The sequence below is a fragment of the Coturnix japonica genome, chromosome 1 (genome assembly GCF_054131305.1).
Source record: "Coturnix japonica strain WE chromosome 1, WE-NBRP24, whole genome shotgun sequence".
Taxonomy (NCBI): Eukaryota; Metazoa; Chordata; class Aves; order Galliformes; family Phasianidae; genus Coturnix; species Coturnix japonica.
In genome coordinates, this window is record NC_140663.1 from 52,708,702 (window position 1) to 52,724,884 (window position 16,183).

Below are 16,183 nucleotides of genomic sequence, written 5' to 3' on the forward strand. Positions count from 1 at the left end.
CACAACCCACTGGTTTATGCTTTCCAGTAAACAAACAGGAAAACATCCTGCTTACTTCTCCACTTCTCATCACCCCCACGGCTTCCCAGGAGGAGAAGGACCCCACCACAAGGCTGACAAAGCTACTGTCTTTCTCGTGTGTAGCTGTACCACTTCTGTTACCAGTCCCTGGTCCATCAGTGTGCCAGGATCCATGGAGACTGTGCAGACATCTTTTCTGTGAGGCAGTTGCCCACTGACCTTATTTCTGGCAGGAATATTTCTGCAACTGTGTGCAGATAAATTAAGTTGCTCAAGAAGTGCACACACCTGATGTCTCATGAAAGAGCTTGATCACACAAAGACAGTCTGCTGGCATGGAGGATTTCCTTTGTTTAGTGTGAGCTAGTAAGTAGGTTATCATGAGAGAAATAAAGCTGCTTATAAGCATTTCTCTTCAGTACCAAAAATTTTGTTTAAAGGCACAAAGCCAAAATGCAGGATCTAATTGACCAAATGTGATGCTTCTGCAAGCTGAAATCAATTTGGAGTATTATTTACACATCACATTTTCCCCCTATAGTTCTTTGCAGTGAACAGTAAAAAGGTAAATGTGCCCAAGCTACCAGTGCTTGTATATGATGCCCATTCACGTGAAGCATTTGACTTCTATTATCTTCAGCTTTTTAAAATGAAATCCAATTTTCTGGTTTAATTTCAGATATCAGTTCATAAAGCTGTTAATAAAATGTTAAGTCACACTGAGAAGCAGATGCTCCTAGAAACCCACTGGCTAAACTCATATTCACGTCGCTCTTGAAAGACCATCATAGTTGGGAAGTAACAGCAGTTTCTTTTGTGTCTTAATTATTTTCCTTTTCTGAGCCCAGTATGCCTGGAAGAATAGTGATACAATAAAGCAACAAGTATAACAATGTTCTCATTCACTAAAAAGAAGGTGTTGTGATGTAACAGCTAAGAGATCGTTTGTACACTAAGTCTGGAAATTTTAAGTTTTGGAGACTGGTTTTCAGTTATTCTCTTCTGCTTAGAGCAAAAGTGCAAACTAAACATCACTCTCCATCCACAGCAGCCTATACTCAACACCTCTTCATGTGTCACCACATGCACAGGGTGTTTTTGGCCAACTTGCTTGTAAGTGTATGTATTTGTGCAATAAGATAGTCACAATCCTATGGCGTGGTGGTGAACTAAATTTACCCTTCCACTTTGGTGGTTACAGACACTGGACATGTGGGAAGTGACCACACAGCTGAGAGCTTGATCATATACTTACTGTCTAGAACAAAAAGACAGATCAATTGTTTTATTTATGAACAGGAGTAAGCCCAGGGATCTAATTAACATTAGCAATGGCTCTTGCAGGCTCATTTGCCAATTGACGCTGAGTGTCTAGATGAATGAAGATGGGGGACTTCCCTATCTGATAAAGACTCTGACAGAAAGTAGATCCAGATCAATAACTGAATGTCCTTTATTCTGGCCTTTTTTTTTTTTTTTTTTTTTTCTTTTAAGTACAGTAGCCACAGTCTCTGCCATACTGGGTTAACCAAGCTTTTGTAGAAGGTGACCTCCATGATGGGCTGATGCATTCTGATACATTTATGTGATTCTATGATTCCTTGCCAAAGGATGGGAAATGCTGCCAGGGGCACTAGGGTGCCAGCCTGCATACTAGGGAAAGAGATAGTCAAAGGCACCTCACAGCTCGTCTGTGGCTGCTACAGAAAGGTCAAAGTCTCTGAGCCTTCACAAACCTCAGGCAAACATTGAGTTAATGTAGCTTTTTGCATTTTCAGTTTCTGAAGTCATCTGTATGAGCAAATTCTGATGCTAGTTATGATTTACAGTGTCTGAAGAAACAATGGCAGATGCACAGAGCTGCAAGAACACTACAGTCTCTCTTAGCTTAATTGACTACGTACTGTTGATCTGCACATAAGATACTAAAGAGATTTTTCACATAAATGTGACAGGACAGCCATTGACGTATATGTACAATGCCAGCTACATTCCTTCAGCCTCATGTTTTCCTTTATGCAGTGCCTATGCCTCAGTAATTCTTAAAACCATGAAGAAATACCATACTGTCCTATGACTCCTGGTACCCTTTTAAATATGCATACTAAAAATTGTCAGTAACAAGCACCAAAACCCATGGCTTGATGCCCACATTTAGTAGGCATTTAAATAAGATCCAGTTCATCAAAGGCTTTAAACTAGTTAAGCTAATAAAAACATGGTAGAAAACAGAAGGATAGACTTCTTTTGGGGGTAGGTGGGCTGGCTGGCTACAGGATGGGAAGGGGGGGCTTTTCGCCCAAGAATTTCTAACACTCCTTAGTGATTCTAAAGCAAACTTGCCACTTTGCTGAAAGAGGTGAAAGAAGTGGCATTTTGCCAGCTGTCTGGATGCTCTCCTCCTAAAAGCCTAGCTGCTATGGTAGATGTAGTACAGAGATTACAGAATAATCTTAACATACATATGGGATTAATATCTGAAATATTAAGGAGCCCATTTTGTTGTCTGCTTAGGAACTGTGAGGGTGGGGGGCGGGGGGGTTAGTTCAGTTAAGTCTATATTCTTCATGTCTAGCTATTTGGAAGAACAAGGCTTCTTTTATAAAACACTTCTCTATTAGGACACTTAAAGAAAATACAACCTGCAAAATGCACAGTCACTGTAAAATTAAGTGGTAGTGCTCTGCTCAGGTTTGTGTATGTTTGGTTATTATCTCCAGGGCATCTGAAATGCCACCATAGCAAAGATATGTCTAATATTCACTCTCACTTCAGAGTGACAACAGTATGGCATGCTTTAAGGAGGCACTGAATCAATTATGGTTTTTTCACCTGTGTTAAGAATGAGCTCCAAGAATTCCAGGAACAGTGATCAGTATAATGCACAAGGCCAAATTCACCTTGACAAATATTTTCTGTCAGTCCTGAAATGTAAGGTAGCTGGGAAAACAGATTAACAGCTGAACTATTTTGTCTCAATTTGTAGTCAATCCTCATGCACTTCTAATCTTATTTACTCATTTTTTAAAATATTTAACTTCTGGGCAGAATATGTCATGTCTCAGCTATTGCAGAAGGTATTTTATGGAAAGACAAGCAATTCCCCTTGAACTTGAAACTTCAGGATATATGAAGAGAACACGAAGTGATAAAGTCACTGTAGCTTGTGTTTTAGTACCAAAAGATGGCTGAACTAAACAAAGCACAGCCCTATGGAAGACAGAGGGTGACATTTTTGGAAGTACTGTTCTGAAATAAATCATGAACATTGGGAAATTCTTTGTTAAGTATATGCAGTCAGCCTTACATATGCATAAGCATGCACTCCTTGTAAACTCTTGTTTAGATCATTCTCTTCATTCAGTTACAAAAGTCTGAATCAAAGCAAAATCTCTGAAAACCATCAATGAAAATGCATCCAGGCTTAGTCAACCCCTACTGTTTCAATAAGTAGCAGACAATTTAAAAGTATCCATTTATGCTCATTTTTAAACTTCCAACAATGTTTAACATTTGTCCTCAGTAAATGCCCTATCCCAGAGATAGTTCTTTCAACAAGAAGGAGCAGTCTCAAAAGCTGCTTGTGGTCATCCGGTGTTGATCTAATATTAATACTCATCTTCACCTAAGCCAATAGGAGCACTCCAGGAGACTTTTGGCTTGCTACAAGCTGCCTCTATCCACAATCCACAAGGCAGGTTATTTCTATGAACTTTGCCTAACCTGTGTTCACAAATGGGAACCTCATTGCCTTACGAAAAAGGCTGGAGAGAGTCTGCAATTGAACTGTTGCGTATTGTAAAAAAAAAAAAAATAATTAAAAAGAAAAAAATCCTTACCTACTAAATTTAGTTATTAATGCCATAATGAACCATTAAGCTTAATGGTAACCTTTCTCTGTATACCCTAACCACAGCTTCCTGCTACAGTCAGTGTGATATAAATACTAATTCAAGTACAATAAGAGATAAAACAAATGCATTGAATGGCATGAAATGCTCTTCCATTTGTAGTTATTTACAGCGTAAATGCAGATAACACGTGAATTTCTCTTTTTTAGCATATGTTTATTAATACTTTATTGATCTGCAAGGAAATGAGTCCTTTAGCTCCTGTCAGGAGGTCCAACATAGCACTCAACATCATGGTTAAAGAGAACCTTTTTACTGGCTTGAGATTTGCTGCTAGATAGCCAATTGTCTACTCTGTATTTATATACTAGGATGACCCATATCTCTCCTTCACTGTGAAACCACCTACAGTCCTTTGGGAAGAGCATTACACAGAGCAAAGCAGTGGTTCAAATTCAGTTGTTATCTAAACAGAGACCAGTCTGACACTGACCCTCTGACTTTGTGGAATTCTGCAGTGGTGATGGTGTGGCAAGAAAGCAAATTCAACCAGCTTGCTAGTATAGTGTTTAAAAGAGTCCTGATACCAGGGAAAGGCGAAGATACTTTGCTGGGGAATTGGTAAGTCAGCCAATTATAAATTCATGGCTTATGTGCTACATAGATTAACCTGAGAGCTATTCTGCAGAGAATTCAAGGGGCAAGTCATAGGAGTAGGTCTTCTCCCACTAAAAGAAATGTTTCGCCTCAGTACTTCACTGCAGATTCACACACGCACACTCTAGCCAACTCCAGGTTGAATTCTTCCAGTGTCAGCTACAAGAATATCAAAATGACAAAACCCGATGGCCATAGAACATCTTTTATTGCCCAGGAAGAGGCACAAAAAGAAGGTGGCATTTGCTGAGAAAAGCCAGCCCCTCTCTCTTCAGCTACAGATGGGATTTTTTTTCGTCTGTAAGCACAAACCATTGCTGTGACAGCCTTGCCTGTGCAGCACGGTATGTACCCTGTGACTGGGAGGCAGTGTGTTCATCCAGCTCCTTCAGGGCTGCTGCTGAGATTGCCTCATAAATCATCTGGCTGGAATAACTCAGGTAGGGCCTAGCCCAGAGCCCAGCGAAATAAATGGAAAGCTTCCAAGTGACTTCAGCCAGTGTGGGCCCATGCGCAGGTCTCTCTCTCTCTGCCACCAAAGATCAGGATAAAGCCTCAGCTCTACCACACAACAGGTCCAGAGGTCACCCAAATAGCTGGTAAAGTCTGACTCCCCCTGCCCTCACAGCTGTGTAGTAGGAACCACACACAAAATGCTATCAGACTGGAGCAGTTAACAGTGATGTACTTTGTCCCAGTCTGTGTCTAGAAAGTCTTGCAGAGTCCTGGCAGCCCGAGCACATGCAGTAAATCTGACACACTGGGGGCAGGTTCCAGTCCCGTTTTAGGACACATGCCCCTAGACCGGTCTGCGCTGTTACTTCAAATAAGATGAAGCTCCAGAGACAACACGTAAAAACAAAAAGCAAAAAAAATCCAGCTGGAGGATAATTCTGGGTGGGAATGGCAAGCCTGTATATGGGAAATCCAGGAGATGGAGGATATCTTGAAATGAGAAGAGTGTAAAATGCTAAGAAAACACGATTTCTGGACTGGTAGCAATTTATATCTGAGCTGCCATTGCACAAACTAACAGTGGAAGCACATGCCAAGGGTGAACCATTCTGTTGGTCTTTAAAAGCCAAAGGTAGCTTCCTCATCATCACTCCTGAGCAGACCAATCCATAATGCCAGGGCTACACACCACAACAAAGCACCATCATTTTCATCAGCTTTCTAGCAAGGAAGGGGAACAACAGCAACAACGAAGACTAACATTAGCCCACGTGGACTGGATTCTCCATAAGCATCTCAAGAAATCAGGCATATGTTTCTGGGCATCAGTGGCTCTAGCATGATGGTCACTTGGGAACTTGATGGTACATTTACCCTGACCAGGACTTAGGCAGCCTCTGGGCCCTGCAGAAGAGGCAGCAGTCAAGGCACCCCCCCTCTAGTATGCTGTCTATGAGGCCTTACAGACTTTAAGCCATCTACATCCCTCCATCTCTGGAGGTTGTGGTTGTCAGGTTGTCAGGTTGAGAAGGTAAACCCTCTGTGTGCCTTTAACCCAGGAAATGATAAAATGCGTCACTGCGGCTGACTGAATTACAAATACTGTTGTTAGATATGGTGCTTTCATTTCTGCATTTACTGTTTGACTCAAAGAAGGCTAAACACTTTCTGGGAGACCTAGGAAATAAGTTACAGCCTACACATCATGTGCTGATGCTCAGAGCAAACACTGCATTTTCAGCCCTCGTGCTGCTTTTCAGGAATACACTATTCTCACTTGACAAAACAGCCAAATGTGTTCCGACTGATGAAGGTCTGGCCAGCAGATTGCTGTGGTTTAAGGTAGAAGAATAGACATGTACACAACATGCTGTAGTCATATTTTTCAAGGTGAGAATGATCCACAAATCCCTAAAATGTGAATTCACCAAGCATAACTCAGAGTTTCATATTCATTTGCTAATAAACGCCTAAATCCTGCTGGCCCTCAGTTCCATTTGCTGTGCAAAAAGGACCAATGTTCAGATCCTCCCTAACCTTGCCTCTGCTGGGGTGGGTTTCGTGAAGTCCCAGCTCTGAGAGTCACATCCAAACTTCAGAGTCAGGCCGTGTTATTGTTATGGCAAACCCAAAATAAAAAGGCCAGACTAAATTATTTTTAAGACCTCAAGATTTTTTAAAGCAGTCTTGTGACTTTCAAGGGGTCTGACTCATAATACTTGAATGCTTGAAGTTGGCAGCAGCAGAGGGAGTGCAGCAAGATTTAGCTTACAGCAATTTATTGCTAAAAGTCTTCAAACATGTGGGAAAGGGCATGGAGTGCTTCTGCAGCGACTGAGCAGAAATCAGGGAAACAGACCCTACTCCTCCAGTCAGTCTTGCAACAATTTTGTCTCCTCCACAAAAGTTACCACACACACCAAAAAAGAAAAAAATAAAAATAAAAATAACAAAAAATCCCACAACAACAACAACAACAAAACTGCACAGATGCCCCAACCACTGCAAAAAACACTTCCCAAAAGGATACATGGGTGGGTAAGTTGGGACTTTATCCCACCTCTCAACTTCCTTTTCATGTAAGGGAGAAAATACCTTTTTGACTACATATCTCAAAATCCTCAACAGCATCTGAGTAACTATTAGCAGTTGCAGTTATCAATAAACTTTAAAATTTTAGCCTTTCTTTTAAAAGCATGTTGTTTTTTGTAGAGTAGAAGTGTAATAGAAGTATATAATATATTCTCATTATACAGTGCTGTTAAAAATCTGCTGAAATGAATGTACATGCAGTAAATGTACATTCAGTGTAAATGGGTCTCAGACCAGACTTCCAGCATGCAATACATCTGAGCATTTTTGACTTCTTGGATAAACAGCAGACTTCTTTTCCAGTTAGTGTCTGTGCCCAGGATTTATGCCCGCATCAACAGCAACATCACACACCTTCCTTCATTTCATCTCATTTCTGCCTAAATTAATGCTGCAAAGGGAAGTGCAAGCCAGATACCACTGGAAGCAGAAGCTCTGCTTAACCAGCAGGCCAGGCTTACACTGGCATAGGCTCTGAAATTCTTCCCACTCTGTCCAACCAAAATATATTACTACTGGCCTGAAGAAGAACCCTCTGGGATAAAAAGGTCACTTTGTGACACGGCACATTTTCTTCTCTTTTTTTCGGAATTAGTTAGGAACCAGGTGATGCTGCTTTGCATAGGAAGACTACCTCATTTCCCTTTGGTAACCATGCCTCATGTAAGTTTCTTTACCTGCCGGCAGCACTGCTGTCTTCCAGAGCTCATGGATTCTGCTTATAGCCTGATAAGAGTTCAGAAGCCCAGTTCTGCAGGGCAACATTTGCTTTCAAAAGAAGGTCACTATTCCATCTCATCTGTCTGGGAGTTCACCCTAGATACTATCAGGGTCCATCAGAGATCTCTGCTATGTAAGCAAGACTTTATTAAAAGTCTCAGTGCAAACATACAAAATACATTTGGTATTGCATTCTGCTGACTTCTGATTTCACTTTAAAATGCTTAGGAAAAAAAGTATTTTGTCTGAAGCACACTGAACCTGAATCACCATAGTTTTGTTAGTGAATGGAAAAGTCAAGAAAAAAGAAAAATGAAGTCCATATGCAAAATCAAACACATAAGTGAGAAAAAAAAATATGCTTAAATCTAAGTCCCTTTTTTTTTTTAAATCACTATAGTGCTAACAAACTGCATTAAATCTTTACATCAAAATAAATATTACAAAAATAGAGCCTGACTTTCTCTCTACTCACTCCATTGTAAAACACAGGAAATATTATTAAAGCAAATGGATCTGTAAAAATATGAAATGGAAGTTCAACAAATATCATTCTTAATATTTTCATGCCACTTCTTTTCATAAATAGACATCATCTGCCTGTGTGAAGTTCTGTTCTCAACGGCACCAAAGTAAAGCTGTAATCTGTAATAACTGATAGGAAATGCTGCCCATATTGCCCACTTGAAGTGGCTGTAAATAAATAATGACAGGCACAACAAACATAATATCAATTGCAAAGCAGTGGCACACAAGTCACAGATATGCTATACCACATCCACCAAGGGTATCTCAGCTTTCAACTGAAAACATGCAATTTTAGCTCAGCATCTAAAAACATAAAATCTGTTCCATAAAGCAAACACTCCCTCACATAGCATCTGAGTCTGAGTTTTCCTATCAGTAGTTTCACATTACCATAGTTCACCTTCACTGTTCACGTTCAGCAAAATAACTGGGAGCCAGTTTATAATGCCCAGAGGGATATAGGTAACAGACACCACTGACGTCCAGCTTCTCCTATGATATTAAATAAAGGCATTTTATGGCACATGTTTTTATCAAGGACTCTTCAGTTAGCGGCAGCAAACTTTTGAATGTAAAAGAAAAGTTCTCAAAGCCATTGCTAATAAAAGTCAAGTCACCAACATCATTTTCCACACAACCTCACCTCTCTGCTTCAAGGCGCATTTCCTCACGCTTTTGCCTCCTGAGTTCTCTACGGCGTTCAAAGTCATCCATGATGGGCGTTCAAGTGTTCAGAGCTCTGAAACGATCCAAATCTAAAAGGGAGATGATCGCTCAGATCAGAGAGAAAGCACAATGGATGCATTTATACAACTGAGTTCATTTGGTTTTGTTTTGCTTTCTGAACTTCACTGTAACAATTTTCCTTTTCTATCAAAAATTTAACTTCCTCGGTATTGTTGAGATAAACAAGATTAATGAAATGCCTTGTAGGATAAACATAGCCCATGCCTGAGCTCAGTTTCCTAGTTAAAATTAAATCAACATGCTTTAAGTAAAGACTGTATACATCTGCTAGCCGCAGACTAGCTATTTGTAACGTCACAGGTCCTTTCCTACAAACAAAAGCAACAATTCAGCAGGATCTTAACTTCTAGCTTCCAGTTTTTACTGGAAGCAGTAAAAATGCTGCACAAGAGATTGCTTGTTTTCTCTAATTGCACAGATAATGAAAAGTTTTGCAAAAGCTAGCTCCCGTCCATTTGTCCCCATCCCCCCTTCTAAAAAGAAAAAGGAAAAAGAAAGAAAAAGGAGAAGAGAAAAAGGGAAAGGAAAAAGAAGAGAAAAGGGAAAGGAAAAAGAAGAGAAAAGGAAAAGAAAAAAGGAAAAGAAAAAGAAAAATAGGGAAAAAAAAGAAAAAGAGGAAAAATGAGAAAATTGGGAGGGGAAGTGGTTGCTGGGGCAATAGAAAAAAGGAGGAAAATAAAAGAGAAAAGAAAGAAAGCCGGAGCTTTTAAATACCACCCAGGAGGAGCCAAGCTATATATAAATCTTGCTCAAAAAAACAAAAGTAGCAATATCTTTTTGTAGTTTAATCCACGCGTTTTCCCCATGCCCTACCTTCTTCTTTATGATTTAGTCCATGAAATATTTTCCCCTTTACAGTTCTTCATATACAAAGCCTTTTCAGCCTTGGTTTATATCCCATCAAGCGGAGTATTACAGAATTCCCCTGCAGCCCCCAAACCAAAAATGACTACCAGAAAAGGGAAAGCTGTTCTCTTTTTGTCCCTGCTTTGTTTACAGAGCTGTCAGTGGTTAGTTAAACTCTGCCTGGAATCTGGCATTTAAGGCCTGCTCTAAGATTGCTTCCTGTGCAGGGCTGGAGGCCTCAGCTTCCTCTGCAATCCTAGCCTCCACGCTGCACTCACCCCCCATGCCCCCCTTCTACCCCCCCCCCACCACCACCATTTTCCAGCCCAGCAGTGTGGGGCTGGCCAGAATGCTGCACAGCCAGCTTGCAGATGCAGGCCAACCTTCAAAGGGGTCTTAATAACTGCTTGCACTTTACAGGGAGACAAAGCCAAGGTGCGTTTGGGAACTATTTGAAGCGCTCTGTTTGCAGATACAGATCTGACTTGCGGCTTTCGAACCCTGCCCAGCCGTGCAGCGTCCAAGCGCCCTCCCCGTAAAACCACCACTGGCAATAGCGAAGCCTCCCATGACTTAAGGGAATCTGTGGCTTTCTCTGTCCCCCTTTTCCAGATGAAAACATTGCTGAGGGCTGGGGTTTTGCGAAGATTATTTTATTAGTTTACTTTTCCTGGGGGTGTTTTTCTTTCTCATTTGTTCCTGGATTGGGGGATTTAAAATGTTGTTGTTGTTACTTTCTATGTGTTTGGTTGGCCAGGGTTATTCTGCAGAAGTTCAAAGGGAATGTTAATTTTGCAAATCTGATACTGGCTTTACAATGGCTGCACCTCTTCTTATTTTATTTTTAATAAACAATTATACAATATATGTAAAAAGCAGGTTGCAACAAGACTTTCTTTTAATGCTGTGTTTGTTTACTCTTAGCACCCTGGACACCTTGAAGAGCAAGGAACACCAAATCTGTCATTCTCTCATTTCATCTCAGCCTATCCATGCAGCTAAATCCTGCCCCAGTGCCCTTGCTAGAGGGACACATGTTGAAGAAGCGATGTGGTTCTCCCAGCTGGAAGGGGAGGATCAGAGGGGGGATGGAACATGGCAGACAGCAAGTTCCAGGCAGGGCCCTGGTTTCTGTGCATAGAGGTCAGCCTGCAGGAGGTGGGCCTGCATCAGGCAGCAGTGTTTGCTCTGTGGAGGGTAGTCACTATTGGGGCCTTAAAACAGAGCTGACTGCTAGGCTGGCGCCTCACTGAGAGTTCCAAACTTTTCTTCCTCTCTCTGTTGCCGAAGCAGACATACATTGTCATCTAACTTATGTGCACCTTCATCCTTTCTAACTCAGTGAGGTATGGCCCTTTCTCCACCTCTCCTGACCAGGATATGTTCCTTCTCTCTCCAAATGTGCAGCACTGTGTACCCAGTTCCCTCCCCATTCTTTCCTCAAGTGTCCCTGCCCAAAACACTTCTGACCCTTTCCACATGGCCTCAGCATCAGCTCTCATTTCCAAAAGCTCAAGGTGTCTTCCTCACAAAGAAACTTGAGGAAGACAAGCAACAACACAAAACTGTTTCAATTAATTCTCTTCTATTCCCAGGGGTGCAAGAGAGATTGCACAGGGTAATGATCTTTGGTGCAATGAACTTCCTCCATCTTCTGAGCACTTTCCTGTTTTTTGACACAGTTCAGATCAATAAACCTCTTGGTTCATCTCAGGTTTGTTAAAGTGTGCTTCCTTCTCTCCAAGGACTGAGGACCTCTTCGTTGCATTCAGGCTCGCAAGCCAAATCACTTTTTCGGAAATGAGGAAGATACACAGGAGACTAAGGTCAGGTCAACAGCCCAACCTTCAGCTAGCAAAGCCATATCAGTGTGAGATGAGTCATCAGATAGACATATGGTCCCCTGGAAGAAGTCAGCTACTCAGTGCTGTTCACTGTCATCCCCAAAATGATTTTTTATCTTTCAGCCTTTGTAAATTACTAGACAATAACTTCATCTCAATTAATCTCTCTAAAAACATTTCCTGTATCCGCTGAAAAGGAGTATAGTTTCTTAAACAGTTTCATAGTTTCTCAAAGTGTTCTAGCCTCTCAGAAAATTAAAAAATCACTTTGCTTATAGATGGATGTACCAATTATTTGAAGTATTTCCTACAAACCATTTTGAGGAATGCACACATTTTGATGCTTTTTCTTTCCTTTTTTTAATAGAAAATTGGTCATGAGTGAAAACATCCTGGGTCAAAACACAGCATTCCACACAGCTCCAGGGCCTGCCTACAGACACAAATGTGAAAACATCTCTGTCTAATCTTCCCAAATATAGAGAGTGTATTGGAACAAAAACAGCAACAGGCCTCACATGTCCCAATAAAGGTATGCAAAGATATTTTTTATTATTATTCTTTATATCCATTTTTTCTTCTATTACACTTTTTTAATCATTTGGTATCAGACAAAAAATGTTTCATCTTTCTCACAAGAGGAAACCTGTCCCTAAGAAAATAGTACTTTGTTTTCACTGTAAATGTATAAATTTTATTTTCAGAAGTATGATGGAAAATATTTTGATATTGCCTGTTTTTTCCTCTGATTTGTTTCCAAATTCAACATGAAGCCATCAAATTTTAATGATATCTTTTTACAGCAAATAGAAAGGGACATCTGAAACTGTTTCACCTGTTCCATCATCAGTTCCATTCCGCTGATACATACATACACAAACCGCCAGAATACAGGCCACTCACATAGTAAAAGGGTGCACCACAAAAACTGTCATTTTGCTGCACCTACATCAAAACAAAACCCTCAGCACTATTTCACCCTTTACACAATTGAATTAGTACTGAAGGAGTCTCTTACGAGTTCTCCACCACCAGACTCAGAAAGTACTTATGGAAAAATACTACAAATGTTGATCTTTTCCATATATATATATATATATATATATATATATATATATAATACCTCCCAGAAGCTACTGAACATAATTCTTGCCCAGGATTTCAGATTTTCCATACTCTCACATAAATGGGTCTCTTCAGAGTCCCCGTCTTTTGATTCTGAGACTGAAACACAGGACATTTGATGAAGCCTGTGGTCTTCCTGAAGAGATGAGAAAACTGAAAAGGGGCAGAAAAAAGAAGTGTCTTACCTACAATATTTACCACTATTGCCACATCACTTGAATCAGATTCACAACAAAGTGTGTGCCATGCAAATAATACCATCTCCATTCATAAGCACTCCTCCAAACCAATACCAGTCTCTCCTTTTCATCTGTGTGTTTCACATATTGCCTTTGATATTCATTTGACTAGTGTTTATTACTAAAATGTATTGAGTTTTTCACTGTCTTGCTGAAGCGTGCTTCCTTTGAGGACAGGCACTCAATCCTCTTTGGTACAAAACACGCACATGCAAATCCATCTCCCCTTTGTGTCTCATCTCATGACTCAGTTTAAAATATTGTCTTCTTGCAGCTTTCAGCAAGGTGGAAAATCAGAGGAATGCACAGTAACTGTAAAATATATGACAAAATACTTCAGTGATAATTATCAGGAGAGTACATTTTGAAGGCAAGCCGTAATTTGGCTAACTGGAAATACATACACTACCACACAGCCGTGTAATGCCAGTATGGTGAGATAAATAACCTCTTGCTCTGGCCAAAGTGTAATACTGTCCTCACCCTCTCTCCCCAGCACTGGTGATGCAGACAACCCAGCCTTCAGCAGGCCACAAAAACGGATAAGTCAGGCTCCTAACAAGAAGTGAAAATGCAGACTGCTACTCAGGTCTTTAGCCAATGGAGAGGCCTTTCTTTGAAGATCTGCCACACACCTTTCCATTACACTGAATTAGTGCTCAACCCACGATACTAATGCCAAGCCTGTGCACCAGCTTCAACCTAGCAGAGCCAAGAAACATCAAGCCAGAACACATTCCCTAATATAGTGTGTCTGCTTATTGCACTGGGCTGTTAAGCTGGCCTTGTCTGGTGACAGAGCTGTGCAATCGCATGCCATCTTGCTTCTCTCCCAGCACAAAGAAACGTCTGTAGGTTTCCTCTTGCCTTCAGGCACAAACTGCCTGAAAGTCATGCCTCATACCTCACAGCAGGATCCTTCTCATTGGTCTGCCATTGTGACAGCCCAGAGTACCCTTCATACAGACAGCTGCTAGGCAGATGGAAAAGTGACTACAGTCTATGTGAGAGCTCATGGTCCAGTGCTCTCGCTGGAATTCCCTCTCAGCAGGTTGTCATATTCTTCATTAAAACGAGAGCAGAATACAGCTTTATTGGTGGAGAGGACCAAGGGGATTTGGCCATAGGTTCCTTTATAACAGGAAAGATTTTCTGCTAACTTTCCCTTCTCTTCTATACCACATGGATCCACCTCCCTTCCACAGCCCAACACACGTTGTGGAGTCTTCTTCTCTAGCAATACTTAAGATAAAACCAGACACTTTCATGTGCAACCTGCACTGTAGGGAAGCACCTGTAGCAAGGGGTTGGACTTGAGGTCCCTTCCAACCTCTAAGATTCTATAATTCCTTAAAGTACAAACAGGCCCTTTTTTTGTTACAGAAGTGTAACTGATAAAGTTTATCAGTGTAACTGATAAAGATAACTGTAAAGATAGCACTGGAAAATCCACACCCTACAGATAAAGGGAAATTCTTTCTAGGTCCTTCCTACAGATGGTTAAGAAAGGGAGAGATTCTGGCCCAGCTACACAGTTTTTCTGTGTGCATGCAGCTGAGATTCTGACTTCCAACCTGTCTTCACTGCAGGATCAGGTGGCTACACAAAACACAGTTACACTATATCACCCTCTGTCTTTTTGGTATTCTTACAAAAAGGGTCAAGTGTCTCATAAAATCTCTACATGAACTTGAGACTGCAAACAGCTTTTTGAGTTGCACCCCATTAAGTCAAATATCCTATTTTCCTATCTGTATCCATTTCAATTGTCCTAGATCCATACAAAGAGTATGTTGCTTCAGCTGGATACATGCCATGACATCCACTGTCTCCAGGACAGTCACTGCCCTCTTTTTCCTGCGTCCCTTGTCACAAATATGAAAACAGAATTTTTATTGCCCTTTTTGTAGCTGAGAGCAACTCAAAGAGCAACATTCATTGCCCAAGTGCAACTTGTTTAATCTGGCATTCATGAAATGCAGGTATGACAAATATTCTATTGCCATATCTGAGAGAGTTAAAGTTCCTTAATCTCTGTTCAGTCAAAACAACTAAATCTGTTTTCTATGAATATCTGTCAGAAAGCATTTGGAAATGATTTTCCCCACTCCCCTTTTAATTTTGTATTAGGAGTATTCAGTGCTACTCAGATATTTCAGCAGCAAGCACAACTTCACTGAAGTCAAAAGGTAGAGTTCAATTGATTGAATACAGTTTTATCCCAATCGATTCTGTGTTTTGTTTCATCTGACCATGTTTTTTATGTCTGAAGAACACTAGGTGGAAGTCCAGATAGCCCACAAGACCACATTGCAATCCAGGCCCTTGATCTCTGCTAGTGTCAGTTCCTGCTGCTGCAGAGTGAGCCATATGGAAGTGCTGTCATTAAGCTTTTTATAGGACATTATCCCTGCCACAGAGTTCACTATTTGGAGCTGCAGATAAAAGACTTATGTCTTTAAACACATCTGGTCAGGTACCATTGAGACAATCTTTAAAGACTTAGATACATGTTTAGGTCCATATCTCATATCCACACTGCACTGCACTGCAAAAGGAAAGCTAGAGAGCTGTGCAGTCCTGGAAGTGCTAGCAAACATCTATCTTGCTGCTGCTAACATTGCACTACACCAACACTCTTGCAGATGCAGAGTCGGTCAGTAGCAATGGAAAGTGTCCATTTGTCTTTACTCTCTTAGGCAGATTGAGAGTGGATATGCCATTTCCACTCCTTCTGCTTCCTCCCTTGTCCTTCTCCTACTGCACTTTGACATAAGGGCCAGGCAGAGCTTTCCCCTGACATCTAGATTTGCATACACAGGTTCCACCCCAATCCTCAGTGACATTTGTCTATCATTTCCCACTAGCAGACAAAGGAAAAAAACAACACTTAGCTGGAAGCTACTGGCATAACCACTGGTTCTCACGTTAGAAGAACTGACCCTTGACTCTCCCCATCAAGCATCCTCCAAAATATTTCAAATATGTTGTCCCCAAAGATCAGAAGATACTGAAATATTATTCATATACAGATTAGAGTTGAAATCCCAGTCCTGTC

At 40.9% G+C, this 16,183-nt stretch overlaps 1 protein-coding gene across 24 annotated transcripts in view; it reads right to left on the reverse strand.

Moving 5' to 3' along the window:
- CALD1 (caldesmon 1) overlaps positions 1-16,183 on the reverse strand; it is a 244,822-nt gene that overhangs the window by 77,301 nt on the left and 151,338 nt on the right. For 19 of the 24 annotated variants that reach the window (XM_085520248.1, XM_085520200.1, XM_085520312.1 and 16 more), the window contains one exon: positions 8,968-9,079. In XM_085520248.1, coding sequence (XP_085376374.1) covers positions 8,968-9,038 — 71 coding nt within the window. In that variant the 5' untranslated portion in view covers positions 9,039-9,079. Of the gene's footprint in view, positions 1-8,967; positions 9,080-9,884; positions 10,023-16,183 lie in introns of those variants that run through there. The other 5 variants (XM_085520306.1, XM_085520290.1, XM_085520272.1 and 2 more) reach the window with 1 other exon arrangement.